General features: G+C 42.6%; 4 protein-coding genes across 5 annotated transcripts; 3 read left to right on the plus strand and 1 right to left on the minus strand.

Moving 5' to 3' along the window:
* Positions 1-13: 13 nt before the first annotated feature.
* RB195_006150 (uncharacterized protein) lies at positions 14-436 on the plus strand (the record flags this gene model as incomplete). Its single annotated transcript, XM_064179053.1, has 1 exon — positions 14-436. One exon carries the CDS (start codon positions 14-16, stop codon positions 434-436), a length of 423 nt encoding a protein of 140 aa, XP_064036044.1.
* Positions 437-592: 156 nt separating this feature from the next.
* Positions 593-2,369, plus strand: RB195_006151 (uncharacterized protein; the record flags this gene model as incomplete). Its single annotated transcript, XM_064179054.1, has 5 exons — positions 593-767; positions 877-1,030; positions 1,705-1,855; positions 1,917-2,019; positions 2,242-2,369. The coding sequence occupies 5 exons, from the start codon at positions 593-595 to the stop codon at positions 2,367-2,369; spliced, it is 711 nt and encodes a 236-aa protein (XP_064036045.1).
* RB195_006152 (uncharacterized protein) lies at positions 834-1,097 on the plus strand (the record flags this gene model as incomplete). Its single annotated transcript, XM_064179055.1, has 1 exon — positions 834-1,097. The coding sequence occupies one exon, from the start codon at positions 834-836 to the stop codon at positions 1,095-1,097; it is 264 nt and encodes an 87-aa protein (XP_064036046.1).
* Positions 2,370-3,533: 1,164 nt separating the features above from the next.
* Positions 3,534-12,659, minus strand: RB195_006153 (uncharacterized protein; the record flags this gene model as incomplete). Of its 2 annotated transcripts, XM_064179058.1 has the most annotated exons (23): positions 3,534-3,594; positions 3,673-3,731; positions 4,507-4,584; positions 4,641-4,685; positions 4,746-4,811; positions 4,991-5,029; positions 5,137-5,244; positions 5,519-5,581; positions 5,650-5,780; positions 6,386-6,476; positions 6,866-6,975; positions 7,526-7,770; positions 7,831-7,959; positions 8,438-8,487; positions 8,542-8,622; positions 8,674-8,729; positions 8,796-8,892; positions 9,827-9,939; positions 10,055-10,096; positions 10,215-10,513; positions 10,574-10,710; positions 11,679-12,169; positions 12,443-12,659. In XM_064179058.1, 23 exons carry the CDS (start codon positions 12,657-12,659, stop codon positions 3,534-3,536), a joined length of 2,808 nt encoding a protein of 935 aa, XP_064036047.1. The 2 variants fall into 2 exon arrangements, with proteins under 2 accessions (XP_064036047.1, XP_064036048.1); XM_064179059.1 differs by lacking the exons at positions 6,386-6,476; positions 6,866-6,975; positions 10,055-10,096 and having other exon boundaries at positions 5,137-5,208; positions 12,443-12,626.
* Between the last annotated feature and the right edge of the window lie 2,214 nt (positions 12,660-14,873).

A 14,873-nucleotide genomic window follows, 5' to 3' on the forward strand; every position in this document is an offset into this window, starting at 1 on the left:
CGTGTGTCCATTCATGTTGGAGTACGGAACGGGAAGAAGCTTAGCGATGCGGATTCCTTCGCAAAGTGCAGTGCTTTGGAGGGAACACTTCAAGACCCTGCTGAAACGGCAAGCACCATCAGCTCCTGAAATCGAGCACGTTCATAGGCCGACATATGCAGTTAACGAGGAGCCACCGACCGTGTTGGAGGTTCTAGTCTGTATTCAGCAAATGAAGAATGGAAAATATGGTGGAAACTACGCGATTAGCGCAGAAATGCTAAAATGTCTTCCTCCGTGTGGGATTCGTGAGATGACAAAGATCATCCGTTCAATATGGATAGACGAAAGGATACCTGATTCGTGGAGACACGCTCTCATAATTCCCCTCCACAAGAAGTTATCTGTGACGGACCCTAGGAATTATCGGGGAATCTCTTTGCTGCGTGTTATGTAAAAGGTATTGGAGCGCATTATCCTGGACCGACTCATTAAACATCGCGGAGAAACAACGCGCGATAAGCAAGCTCGCTTCCGTCCTGGTCGATCTACGATTGACCAAGTGTTTATCGTCAGGAGAGTGATCGAAATCTGGCAGTGGTATTCGAAGCCAATGCAATTAGCGTCTCTGGACTTTGAAGCCGCGTTCGACTCTCCTCACCGAGGCCGTCTTCTCAACGCGCTCCCCGCCGATGGAGTACCGGGAATGTTCGTTCGCTTGCTTGGTGACATGAATCAACGAACAACTGCTGCAGTTCGAACTCCAGCCGAATGTACAACACCGTTTGGTAACTGGAGTAAAACAAGGGGCGGTGGCAGGACCCTTCCTGTTCAATTTCGCCATTTACGACATTATGCGAAGAACAGTAGATCAGTGTCCTGCCGGTATCATTCCAGCACCATCAGGACGCCCCTTTACCGAACTCGAGTACGCTAACGATGTTGTTATATTCGCGGAAAGCAGTACGAAACTTCACCATGTTGTCAACCTTGTATCGAAGCTGGCTGCAGCCTATGGATTAGGTCTACGCCCCGATAAATGCAAGCAGATGTGGATCTCTTTGAGACCCTTGAAAGGGAATCAGGATGGACGGACAACCGATAGAACTTGTCGATGAGTTCTGTTACCTGGGCGGTACGCCGAAGAACAACGGCAGCTACGAGAAAGAAATTCAGCAAAGATGCACTAAGGCCACTTCTGCACTTAACTCCTTAACGAAATGCCCGCGGTCGATCCTCATCACCACCGAAGTCAAGCTGCGAGTCTACTTATCCGCAAATCGCCCCATCATGATATACGGATAGGAGATTTGGGCAACACCATCAACGGTGATGGAGAAGCTTGATTGCACGGAACGAAAGCTGCTTAGACGGCTTCTTGGCTACTTTTGGCCTAGGGTATGCCAAGAACAATGGCAGCTACGAGAGAGATGTTCAGCAAAGATGCGCCAAGGCCACTTCTGCATTTAACTCCTTAACGAAATGCCTGTGGTCGACCCCCCTCGGTGCAATCAAGCCTCTCCATCACCGTTGATGGCAATACCATCAACGGTGATGGAGAGGCTTGATTGGCTACTTTTGGCCTAGGGTATGCCACAGTGAAAATCTTTACGCAGAAATTGATGTAGTATACCGGCGGATGACACGTGGAAGATACTAGCATCTTGCATCGCCATCGAAAGTGGCTAAAGTAAATCGTCTTCGCTTCTTTGGTCATATATTAAGGAGACCGGCAGATCGTCTTGTTCAACGAGTTCTGAGGAGTTCGCCGGGTTCGAGCTGGAAGAAGCCACCTGGCCGAAAACGGAAGTTCTGGTCTGAGGTGGTGAAAGAGGACCTGAGGACACTCGGCGTGGATAGGCAGTTCAGACGAGACGTAAGGTTTCGCAGAATATGGAATAGCGAAGAATGGATTGACTCTGTGCAAACTCTCGCAGAAGATCGAGAAGGTTGGGCAGAGCGGTGTTCAAGGACGGCATACTTCGGAGAAGATGCGGGTAGTCGCGTCAGGCGATGACATCAACCCGCCGATTCAGTCACGTAAGTCACCCCACAGATCTGGGGCGGTATAGGTTTCAGGCGGCTAATGCCTATACGGCGTCTTAGATTGTGGGGAAGAGGGTGATTCCTTTCACCTCTCCCTGTACCTGTAGTGTAAACAGACGACCCCGGAACTGTTTCTTACGACGGCTTCTGTTGCAATGCGCAACCATTGCGCCACGCCCCTCCTGCGATTCGTCGAAAACCAATTCGGACGTATAGGCATTAACCGCCTGAAACCCGTACCACCCAAGAATCATGGGGCGATGCCTTCAAAGCAGGCGGAGATGTTCAGATTTAAAATTCGAACCCGCAATATTCGTATTAACGGGTTCTCGGTGCCAGCATGAACAAAGTTTGCAAAACGACGAAGATGACGAAAAAGAAGGAAGAATTAGTCGGCAAATTTCCGTGCGTATCTGAAAACAATCGAGCAGATATAGTCGGATAAAAGCGAGCTGATGCTCTATACAGGTGCGTAAGCGGCTGTGATCGAAACGGCACAGTAGAACATTGCGGTTGGATTCGAGAGAGGACCCTCACTAGCATCAGTCATCGCTGCAGGCTGACTGAAGCTAGCGATGGTCCTGCGTCGGTTCCAGCGGAAGGTTTTACCGCTCCGCTTTGAGCGCAGCCGCATACGCAGCTGCACCAAATTTCCCGTCTCGTCTTGACCCGTTAATTCCTACGTCTTAGTTAGTTAGTTTTTCCAACTCCTTTCCCGTGTATTTCCTCTCAAACATTCTAGAAATTCGGTGAGAAATCTCTTTATAAAAGTGAGGAAGTGAGAGTTTAAATTGGAGAGAGTGTTGCTTATATAGGTACTTTGTCAAAAGAATTGCGAATTAGAGCAATAATTGTTCTTGTGTCATGAACGCTACTACACTAGCCACTCCGCCAGATAATTGCGAAAAAAATGCCAAGAAGAAATTTATAGTCTTACAATAAATATCAAAGAGCTTCTTACCTTTCTTGTACAGACCTGAAGAAGAATTTATTCACCACGTTACCTAGCTGAATGGAGGTAAATTCCTTTAGAAGTTTGTATCATCACTGATTCTTATGCTCGTTTGGAGCTGAATCTATTTGTGAACAGCTGCGTTGAAAAAACTTTAAAAAACCATGTTGAAATCGACAGCTAGATATCAACAGTGACTAATCACTCAATAATTTTTAATTAATACTTGCCTTAATTATGCATACAATAATTATCTACAGACAACAGTTTACAACATGAAATTTGAAAGACATATCTTTAATTGAAAGTAGTTGAGTTGAACGAGAAAGGACACAAATGAAACACTACAATCGCGAAGAAACACTAGTTACATGCACAAATTTAAAAAATTTGATTAGAAATCTCAAAGAAAAAAATCATTCGCTTTCAAAAGAAGCGTCATAAAGTGAAATGAGATTTGTTTAAAAACTGAGTTCGACTATTCATAGTGTATCTGAGCTGGATTATTGCACTCATAAAAAATAAAGTGAATAAAATGATAATGACGACTTGGTCCTCAATTTCTCTGCACCGAGCCGCTGAAGGAATGCAGACTTTGCGCTCTGATCTCGTGACACCTGTCATAGACATATCCTAACTTATCAGAACCTTCCAAAATGAATGGACACTAATTTTTAGATTTAGATTTTACTCACCTGTCATAGTCACAACAGGATTTGTCACACGTGTACATCGAATCGAACTCGCTGTCCACCTATAAATGTTCGCTTCAATCGTCTAGCAGATACAGGCAGTTTTAGTTTCAGATTTTTTACCAGTTTTCCGAGAAGTAATCCCCGTCTGTTGAAATATAATCACGTGTGGAAAATGAGAGATAAAAGTACTTCAGTGCAATAGATATCCTAATCAGTAAAATGGTTTGCCAGCTTACAGCAAAGGTCCGTTTGCGGATGCATTCATTTAAAACTATCGACGTGTACTGCAGCTACATAAGTAAGATGCACTCATGAAAGGAACCTCGCTAGCTTCAGTGCCGCAACTTCGGCTGCGAAGCTGGGCGAAGGTCCCATTGCACAACTTCTAGCGCAACCGCCTGGGCTGCATTAAAACTCAAGTCGTTGAGACCCGAATACATGTGCCTGGTCATCTGTGCGACTTTAATCTAAATGGATTTTAAGCCATTTAGATTTTAAGTAAGTGAGAAGCGCAGGCGAAGAGTCCATATTATTGCAGTTGATCAACTTTCCAGAGTGGATACTACTTTTTTGTACATTTTGAACGAAACGTACCCATTAGTGGGTGTTGAACAATTCAGTCATGCTAGCTGGCTAAACCCTACGTATTCTTTATTTTAAACTCGGTCTCGTTTTAAATAAACTATAGGTCATAAGAATTGTGTATTTCTCTAGCCTTTGAGTTTCATACGGGTTCCATATGGTAAACTCGACAGAATATGAGAAATTGCTCTCGTAGTTACTAACCCTGATGCTTCAAATACAAAAATTTCGTTTAAATAGAGTATTACACACCGCTCTTTTCTTCCTCCCGAGCAGAAACGTCCTCGTATGATTACTCAGGCAAGGGCATGATGCGGGATTTGATTTATTCTGAAATAGTTCATAGCAAAGCCTAATTCTTGGACTTTACAAAGAATTCCACTTACGTTCTCTTTCGTTTCACGCTTTTTTCTACCACATGGAGAACAGCCCTACAATAATACATGGTAAAAATTATAATATCAACAATATATAAATGAGATCTATCTTACAATGGTTCTCTTAAATCGATACAGAACTTGTCCAAGATTTGAGCACTGCTTACAATTGGTTTGAATCTAAAGGACTTATTTTAACTTTTTTTTTTTAGAAAAACCAAATACTCATGCGGCGTATCATCTTTGTCACATTTCGACGATATCAAACTTTTCATTTCACAAAACAAAGTCGAGACAAAAGCAGAAGAGGGTCAGTCACTCAAACGAACTGCCTTAAACAAGAAGAAAATGAGACTTACAGGACTTCTCTTTTTTCTGCCGAGGCATGGTAAGCAACCCTGAAATATTTCATTAATTGTTGACATTCCTCAAAGATCTAGAAGCATCACTCGAAGTGAAGCAAAAACGTGTTCTTGTAATTCTTCAGCTGAGATCAGTTTCATACCAATCGTTTAACTCGTCGGTGGTATTCTTCTTCGATGTCCCTTTTCTTCCGCTTTCCACAGGGTAGGCATCCCTGAAAAACTTTGATCACCTTCTTACATGTTGTTGCCTAGAACGATAACGAGAGTTCTTTTTTAATTCTTCACCGGCGTCTAATAGTCGAAAATGAGCAAGCATACAGTAGAGTCAAAACGCGATGGCGCAGCGGTTAGGATCGACGCGGGACCCTTGCTACCATCGCTCATTGCTGCAGATCGCGATGGTGCCACCTCGATGCCAACCGTTCTCTTTGCTGCGCCGCTTCACGCGCAGCCGCTTACGCAGCTGCACCGTGCTTCATATGGTTTTAACCCGACTATGCATCTCAATCGCGAAACTCTCACCATTCTCTTCACTCTAGCGCTTCTAGAGTCGCTTCGCTTGCAAGAACTGCATGACGAAGAACCCTGAAAAGAGGGCATTTTCGAAGAATCGATGTGCTGTCTATCACTGTACTCAGAAACGAAGCACTCACAGGAGCCGAAGTAAACAGCGAAATTAGCGGGTTACTCGAACATGCTTTACAATGTGCTTGCCTTTTCACTCTTGTTGCGTACTTTGGCTGACCTGCTGCTGTGCAACTCTGGCACTGTCTGCTGTGCAAACCTGAAAATGTTGGAACAATATAGTTCTTAGTTGCACGTTACTTCAAAACAGTATTTCCCTCCGCACAGTAAAAACTTTTTTTGCGATCGAGATCTGAATTTTCATTTGCATCGTTCATGGATTGATGCTTGGATGTTCTGTTGTTTCTGAGTTGAACAAGATTGTGAGTTCTTGTAAGTGAAACTGATTACTAGAACAGTGCATTTCTCGTTCCTTCTGAGTCCCCATTCAAGATAATGGCAAACTGTACTTTTCGAAAACCAATGAAGTAGAAGATATTATAGCACTCTTTGAATGATATTTGAATAGATATAGAAACAAGAAACAAATAATAAATAACACTTCACAGAGCTGCAGCAGAAATAATCAATCATAAAGGATGTTCCGCCCCATTGATTGTAATGGCATATCACCAAGAAAAGAAGGAGATGGAAACAGACAACCACACAACGTAATCATTACGATGCATGAGTAACACCGGGATTTACGAACAAACAAACACAATTCATGGTCATCAATGACAGCTTTATAGTTGTTAGGTTATTTGTTTTTGGCTTTTTGGTCGAGATAGTGACCGATCACTGCAGTGCAAACCTTACCAGTACCTGGACTCCGCTTCATTCTAAGCGCTGCATGCAGCCGTCTTCGGCACGGACAAGCAGGACATGCTCGGAAGCAGGTTGGAATTACTGGCACCTGAAGGTACCTCTTTACTAAAAAAAAGAGAAAATTCTTGTAACTCTTGAAGCGGCAAACATTATATATATATATATATATATAATATACATTATATGTGTATATTTGTACAAGAATTATTTCTAACACTACCGTGCATTAGAAGCAGAAAGTGCTGTCGCTAAAAAAAACTATCATATCTTATCTGATGTGAGTTTCTGCTTTATGGTTCGCAATTCAGTCAGTTAAAAATGAGTTACTGCTCTTTTTGAATCATAAAGGTAACAAATAGTAAATAAATAAAAAACAAATAAAGATAAACGCAGTTTCCATCCAATTCATCTAATTAAATTAATTCGAAATTCTAAAGATATAGAGCACATCACAGTAGTAATTCCTTGAGGACTCACTGAGCAACAAAAAACTGGCGGCGGACAACAAGCTGGTGGAGGCTGGCAGCAAACGGGTGGCTGAGGACAGCACTGTACCGGTGGCGGTGGTGGACAGCACGGAATCGAAGCTATAAAGAAATTAAAAGTAATATGCCATATGTTGAAACGCCTAATAATACCCCTGATTTGGTGTTAGCAAGAAACCAGTAGGGAATACGATAAGAATAAAAAGGATATGTGGGAAGACATCGTGCTCTTTCCGGAGAATTTTATGCAGAACTGCAATCAAGTGCTATTTTGAAACGTCCTGCAATTCTCAGGTCGCAAAAAAGTCAGACTTATTCCAAGCAAACTATACATTTAGTAATTCTACTCTACTAGGTGGTGCGTACGTGAAGATCAGGCATATCCCTTTCTCTTCGTATGAGGTATTTCTCATACACCAGTGCACTGGGATCACCTACATCCCATGCGAAAATTCTTTGGCTACACTGGCGCGATGCTCCGATTGGGAATGGGTAAAGGGAAGAGGAACTGTGCGTCAAGTAGAGGAAGTCCGGTAGATGAAACGATGCAGACACCCCTACTTGTAGAATGTCTACGGGAACATAGCATCTTTCTAGGTAGATTTAAAAACTTTTGTAAATTAAAAAAAATCATAAGATATGGAGAACTTACGCATGCAACACGGCTGCACCGGCGCACAGCACGGAGGTGGCGGCGGAGGAGCACACGGACATCCAGCACCAGCAGTAGGATAACCTATAGAAGGCGGGTAGGATTGAGGTACAGCAGGTACGAAATGTTGCGGAGGAACGAAGGAGGCAGATGTCGGTGGCGTCAAAGGTGAGACGTATTGCCCACCCGGTACACTTGGCGACAAAGGTGATGCAGACCGTTGTAAGGTTATCGTGCTAGTGGGACTGAAATTGAACAAAATTGTGTATTTGATTGAAATAGGAGCACTCAACCTTGCAATGTACCCGTGTGAAGAGGGTATTATATCTGAAGACTCCATAATCCGGTCGCGAATTCGAGGTTCCACACGGACAGCTCTTTCGGACGAGATTCCATTCGTCGGAGTAGGAATCAGAACTTCTGGGTCACTTGCTCTAGAACTTTATACTTAGTACATGCTATTCAATAAAAAAATCAAGTCCGGAATACACCCCTATCATAGACGTATAGACGCCGCCACTCGCTGAGTTTTGGTAGAGCTTAGATCAAGATGGTTATAGTCGTATCAAAACGAGATAAAGCTAGGTGCAGTTGCGTACGCGGATGCGCTGTGCCACCATTACTAGCTTCATTCGGGTAACAGCGAGCGGGTAAGTGGTGCTAGTGAAGGTTCCCCCAACCGCTACCCTGGACCGTGTCGCTTCGAGCGCACAACCTGCAGCATGCAGGTAAACGAACAAAAAACAATGGAAATTCATCATTAATTTGCTGATTTTTTTTTCCGGAAAATCCCATGTCTACACAAAATTCGATTCACAAGTGAAGGCCGGAGAAGATATGTCAACCCTTCCTTCTAAATCTGAGAGCTGCGAAAAAAAAAACAATGTAACGATTCCAAGAGAAAAGGGTCACCTCAGCACATGCACCTCTCTGACAACTTCCGTTTTGACTTCTGGCACTCCCTATAATCAAAAGAATACAATTTTTTCTAATCTCTCCTCTTACAAACATTGTACCGAGCGAGATTTTTGAAAAGAGGGAGACTCCAACATATCTCCCAGCTTGGACAATTTCCGAAGGTCGTCCGCAAAAATGTTCTGGAACACTTTGTCAGAAAACATCATCAATAGTTCTAATCAGCTACTTACAGACGACCGTGAAGGTGCGACTTCATGTTGTTGTCGTTGAAGTGGGTTGTTGGATTCTGCATGAAATCTTCTCAACTTTTACATCTATTTAAGGCAAAGCAAAAAGCGAAGAGAAGAAATACCACTGCGGCCTGCTACACGACCTCCTGAGTGCTTCTGTGTTGCTACTCCGCTTCGGTCCATGGGGTCACGGCAACACGGGCAGCATCTCGAGTCTTTCTGAAGAAATCTGCAGTAACACCATAACCACACTAACTTCTTCATTAAAACTGCTTCCCAAATAGTTTTATTGCTTTTCTGATGAGTCCTGGGAATTGAAATAAAAGTTATGCACACATTACAGAATGCAGATAACCAAGTAATCATGTACCGACCATGTTATAGTCGGGTCAAAACGACTTGAAGCTCCGTGCAGTTGCGGTGGCGGCTGCGCTCGGAGCGGCGCGATGGGGCGTAGTGGTTGGAATGCAGGGGGACCTTCGCTAGCACAGCTCATCGTTACAGTTGTAGTGAAGTCCGTCCTTACCGACCGCTCTTCCCACCACGCCGCTTCGGGCGCAGAAGCTTAAACAACCTAAACAAACAACCAGCTACATAGCAACTGGATACTATGCATTTCTGCTCTCAGCACGAAATAATGGTACCCAACATGATTTTTCATACATTTCTCATGATTTTTGGTACAACTTTTATATAGTCAATTCAAAACGAAATGAAGCTCGGTGCAGTTGCATTAGTGGGAAAGAGGTGGGATCCTCAAAAGCTCCAACATCGCTCCAGACGAGGTTCTGATCGTTTTGGTCCGACTATACTTTTAGAACTGCTCAATCGGCCGCCGTCACGGACGGGAACCGACTGCCAGCACGGTTGAACGACCAATTCCATGAAAAAAATCGCTTTCTTCTGGTTTAGGTTAGCTGAAGATTCCGTAACTTCAGAAAAGAGTGTTCAATGACTTTCCTCGTTTTTCGTCTGTTTTATTTTCGGTAGAGCTCTTAATATGAAGCTCTTTCAAGACTTTAACCGCCCCAAATCCTCTAAGATTCATTTTTCAATATCAAAAACTTTTCCTTTCTTTCCATTCAAGCAGGTTCTAAATTACAATAGGAATGAGCGGAGTCAATGTGACCTGAGTCACAATACGTCAGCTTACTTTTAATATGTCCCTGTCGTCTCCAGGTAGTCCTCTGGTCATCAAGAAACTATCGTATTTAGTCCTCGTCGATGTTTTCAATGTTTTCTCAGGCATCTCGTGGTTCTCCGCTGCTGTAAAGAAGTGATTTGAAGAGGGCAGGGAAATAAAGTTAAACAGAATAGGCATGTTCTAGACACTAGACATATACATAGTAAACAAAAACGACCACTGGCATGCCAAACTCACACTTAGTGTACATTGAAATACTAATCGTAGGCAGCTCTTTTTCTAAAGAAAATTAGACTTCTTAAATTAGCTTTCTATATAATTTAAACAGCAAACTTATTTAAACACCATGGGATTCTCAGAGATATTTTTTGAAAAAAAGCGAAGAAAAACTGCTCACTGCCAACAACTATAGTTGCGCCACTGTTGCCGGCATGACCGTTCCTGTTGGTCAGCTCCTCTCGTCCCGAGAGTTTGGATCTGGATCCACCTCCATATCCTCGTTCCGATTCTTTATCTGAGGGTCCAGTGCCAATGTGCAAGTGCTGCTCCCTGTCGTCGTTGTCTAGCTCTTGCAAAGGAAACTCATCCATTCCTACAGCTTCTTTCAACTCATTCGATTTCCACGTGGGACGTGCTGCAGGGCTTCCACCTCCTCCCTTTCCCGAAGTGTTAGTCTCAACATCAGACGATGGTTTGCTGGAAGTGGAAGTAAACCAAAATTCTTCCTAACTGAAAGGAATAGTGCAGAATTAGAACCTCCTAGCGAGAGCTCCCTCGTATTTTTTGGGGGTCTGCGTAATGTATGGATCGATCACTTCATTGTTATCTCTTTCAGGTTCAGGTACTGCAGGAGGTTTGATGTCGTGAGATATCGCGGGAGGTTCGTTCAGGTCCTAAGGCAAGCGAATTTTTAACTTTCTTAATTGGAGACCACGTTCAGAGAACTTCTTTGTTCGCTTCACTAATAGATACTTTTCTTTTCTTCTCAATAACAAGTGTGAAAGACAATTACGTGCGTATGGTTTTTCAAACGTTCGCTCGAAAAAAAAATCCAGTACAAATGTGGTAAATTAAATTTTAATTAGATTTATGTGATTAGAATCTTCTAGAATTTTCTTCTGGAGGATTACGTATTTCTTCAAAGCAGAGGAAAAGAGAGTAAACCATGTAAAGCAAAATGAACTCGGAAGCACTTCCGAAAATAATTATAATAGATAATAATGATAGAATAATAAACAAGTGGAAACATGTGTCATCAGTCCCATTTCATTTTAAAAGCTTTCAGAGATCAAAGTCTCACTGATACTTTACTTTGATAAAGTACGTTATAATAATATCCTGGTGCAATAACCCCCAAAGGCATCACCCCATGAATGTGGGGTGGTACGGGTTTCAGGCGGGTAATGCCTATACGGGGTCGTGCATTCTAGAGAAGAGTGTGATTCCGTTCATCTCGCCCTGTATCAGTGTAAGCGACGACCCCGGAACGCAATGCTTGCGCATTGCAACAGAAACCGTAGTAAGAAACAGTTAGAAAGAAACAACACCGCACAGGGAGAGGTGAACGGAATCACCCACTTCCCCTCAATCTACGACCCCTATACGCATTACCCGGCCGAAGCCCATACCACCCTAGATTCTTGGGGTGATGCCCTTAATTTTGGAAAATTTTGGAGAGGGCGATGAATAGTTCACTCTTGCTTTGTGGATACTTTCTTCAAAAAGCCATAAAAATATGAAAGGAAGAAGAAGTGTGGTTTTTGATAAAACATGACAGGGGTACAACTATAAGTTAGTACAATTTCTGCATAAACTCTTTTTGAATTTATTACTAGTGAAGTTTTATGCCACCTATACTCACCTCATAGCCAGTTTTCGTATCTCCGCGGTGAACCAAAGCCGACTTGTGCGAAGGTAGTGGAGTCCATCCGACATACTCATTTATTTCGCCTGAGGCAGAACCCAATGCCCCGGCACCTTCTGGTGGGATCGGTCCTTTCCCTGTAGTAGCATCCGATGTTCTTCCACCATAAGATTTAATAAGTCCTCTGCCTGTAGGAGAATCCGATGTTCCTGTTCTATGAGGTGGAATAGGTCCTTTTCCACCTCCCTCTTCATAGTATGCTTCTGGCTGCCCGAAATGACCCGAATCAACTAGACTACTGGGTCTGTTAACTTTCGGACCATCGTTGTACGATGTAACCTTGTTGGTTAGAGGGGTTTTCCCAGGTTGGCTGGATCCAGGACTTCTCGGAGATTCGTTAATGTATAAAGACTTCTTGGGTACTTGGCTTGATCCATGAAGAGGTGTTGATCCACTGTTGAGATCGCTGATGAAGGAGCCGCGCTTGTCTAAAGACCAAAAATTATTTGTTACGGTCGGATCTGTTACAGTTATGTTCCTTTTTCGCTTCACAAAATCACAGCTGGTTCTTAGAATTGTTTCCACAAAGATTTGGGAGTTTCAAGGAAATTTGAATGATCTATTGCGAAATGGCTTCACAAAGCTTCTAAAGTTATGCAGCAGACTTTCAATATTTATATGGATAGCTGTAATGATGGCTACAATTAATTTCAGTAACGGTTAATTTGAACTGCAGTTGAAATGCTCTGTACTGCACACACCTCCACTTCCAGGTGGCTTTAACTCCTTTACATCCTTTTCATAGTAAAACTGATAGTTTTCAATGACACCCGCATCCTCCAGCATGCTCATTTGATAGGGATTTCGAGGCACTTTGGGCACGTCATTCTTCATTTCTTCTGGAGGATACATTCCTGGTGCTTGTGGAAATTGACGCTTTGCCATCACTAACGGCAGAAATAGAAAAAGAAGATTCATTCCTGAAAAAAAAATCCTTAACACAAAATATCAAAAACGACGGCGAATATCGAGGAAGCGATTTCTATTCACGAAAATAGATCGAAATGAAGCGTACGTGGAGAAAAACTGCAGCAACGTGAAAACGTGTTCTTTTTTTTCGGTGATGGCCGGAAACGGCGACACTATGGATGAGTTCTCGTTTCAAAATGAATTGCTCCGCTATTAATAACAGGGGTGGTACTCACGCATGGTCCTACACATCAAAACAAACAAAGATCTGGATACATAGCTTTTCTATTGATTTGCTCTGGCTGTGACCATGGTTGGTATTGATCTTTATTACCAGCTAACGTTTCGGCGTTATGGCCTTCGTCAGAGACTGGAAAATCGAAGCCATCACTGATTTATTCTTTCAAGCGCTTCATCACCCTAGAGAAAGCATAAAAACGGTGGGTAAACTCCACGAGCAAGACATCGGCGGGTGTTTTCCTTATGTGTTGATTATAAAAAAGATCTGGATGCCGAGCCAACTTGTGGCTACGGCTACGCGATCTCACTTTTATTCTTTCTTCTGAGTTCATAATACCTTTTCATAACGACACTAAGGTTCAACGAGCCAAAATATCATGTTCACGGAATCGAAAAATAGCAGTGAGGTCAAGAATTGGATACTAGCAGTCAAGGAAGTGTCGTCTTGAGATTCTCTGTCTGTAGTCGTCCATTTCCACTCATGTACATCCGATTTCTCCCTGCTCACCTGGATATTTGATCATTCGCATGCATCGGACTGGAGAGTGGAGACTATGCCCTCGACTTCCTTACCGAATTAACGTATGAATATAGCGATTACGAGTTCAGCAGGTAACTGTGCGTGATGCAAATTCCCTGCTTTTCAGATCTATGGGCGGTCCATCCAAAACTTCCGAGAGGTCACGAGATACGAATCCCCACCATAATGTGACAAAGCTGCACTCGAAATATCCTTTAGATCTTTCTTCATCGAAACATAAAACAATTCTTCGTTCGTATCTGACGAGGCATCTACGAGGAAATTTGTAACGGATTAATGTTCATACGCAGTAATGGAAGTAAAAGTATGGCTGGAATTTTGCACCGCAGATTGTTCAACAACAGTACCAGAGCAAGTGAGCACGGTTTACATCTGAAAAGAAAGAAGACCTACAAAAAAATATCAGCAAAACTCTCCGCTCCGTTGTTTTATCCACGACAGTTGTGTAAAAAGAGAAGAAATGACAATAGTAGGAAAGAGTTGGAGAATGAAGGTTGAGAATGACTTCTCATTGGACATTTGTGAGAAGTTTGAGAAAATATTGAAGTTACAAATACTCCGAGAAAAATAGCATGATCCCCAGTGCAGCGAAGGCAAGATATATCCGATCGGGCGAATGTGACAATAATACTATCATATGAGATTGCAACAAAAAAGTTAAGTCAACCAAATCACTTCATATCAAAACTACGGCAAAAATGTACTAAAAAGTAGGAAAAAGTGCCCAATTTTACCACATCCTAGCACCATTAAAGCTATCGTGTCACAAAGAAACGTTGATTGCGATGTTGCGCAGCGGAGCGAGGAGCGAGAAAGTGCGAGAGATAGCCGATCCGGAATCAGAAGGCGAAAGTGACAAGACGTTAGAATAGCAACATCGATAACAACCGCTATCGTTGAATAACCCGTCGTTTCGCTAGAGTTTTAATTAATAGAAGAAAGTCGTAGCTAAACTTAGTTGAAGTTTGCATGAAATTTAAACACGATTGAGTTTTTTTTTGTCAAAGTTCGCAAAAAGAAACTTAAGAAAAGACTTAAGAAAACTTACTTGATATTTCAAAGAGAAACAACTTGATGCAAGTCAGAATAACGACCGTCTGGTATAATTGTGCTATCCTCCACTTTACGTTTGGCCAAATCTCCGCTTTTTCTGCTTGCCCTATGAAATTGTTTATTACACTGCTTTGAGAGCGTCCATACTCTACAAGATTTTATTCCGTTTGTCAACAACAATGAGCTACTTCCATGGAAAGAGGAGGTCATTTGCTAATTTTATTCGGAAGAATCTTCGCCTTTACGGAGCTTGCAAACCAAAACCGGATTAAAGAACTGTGAAGCAAGGTACTCAGTGCTGCGAGCTGAGAAACTACTTACATCCTATTCCAACTCTTTACTAGTTTACATGTTGCTTGAAATGATTGGTTTTTCATCTCATGAGATTT

Source organism: Necator americanus, chromosome I, assembly GCF_031761385.1.
Source record: "Necator americanus strain Aroian chromosome I, whole genome shotgun sequence".
Classification (NCBI taxonomy): Eukaryota; Metazoa; Nematoda; class Chromadorea; order Rhabditida; family Ancylostomatidae; genus Necator; species Necator americanus.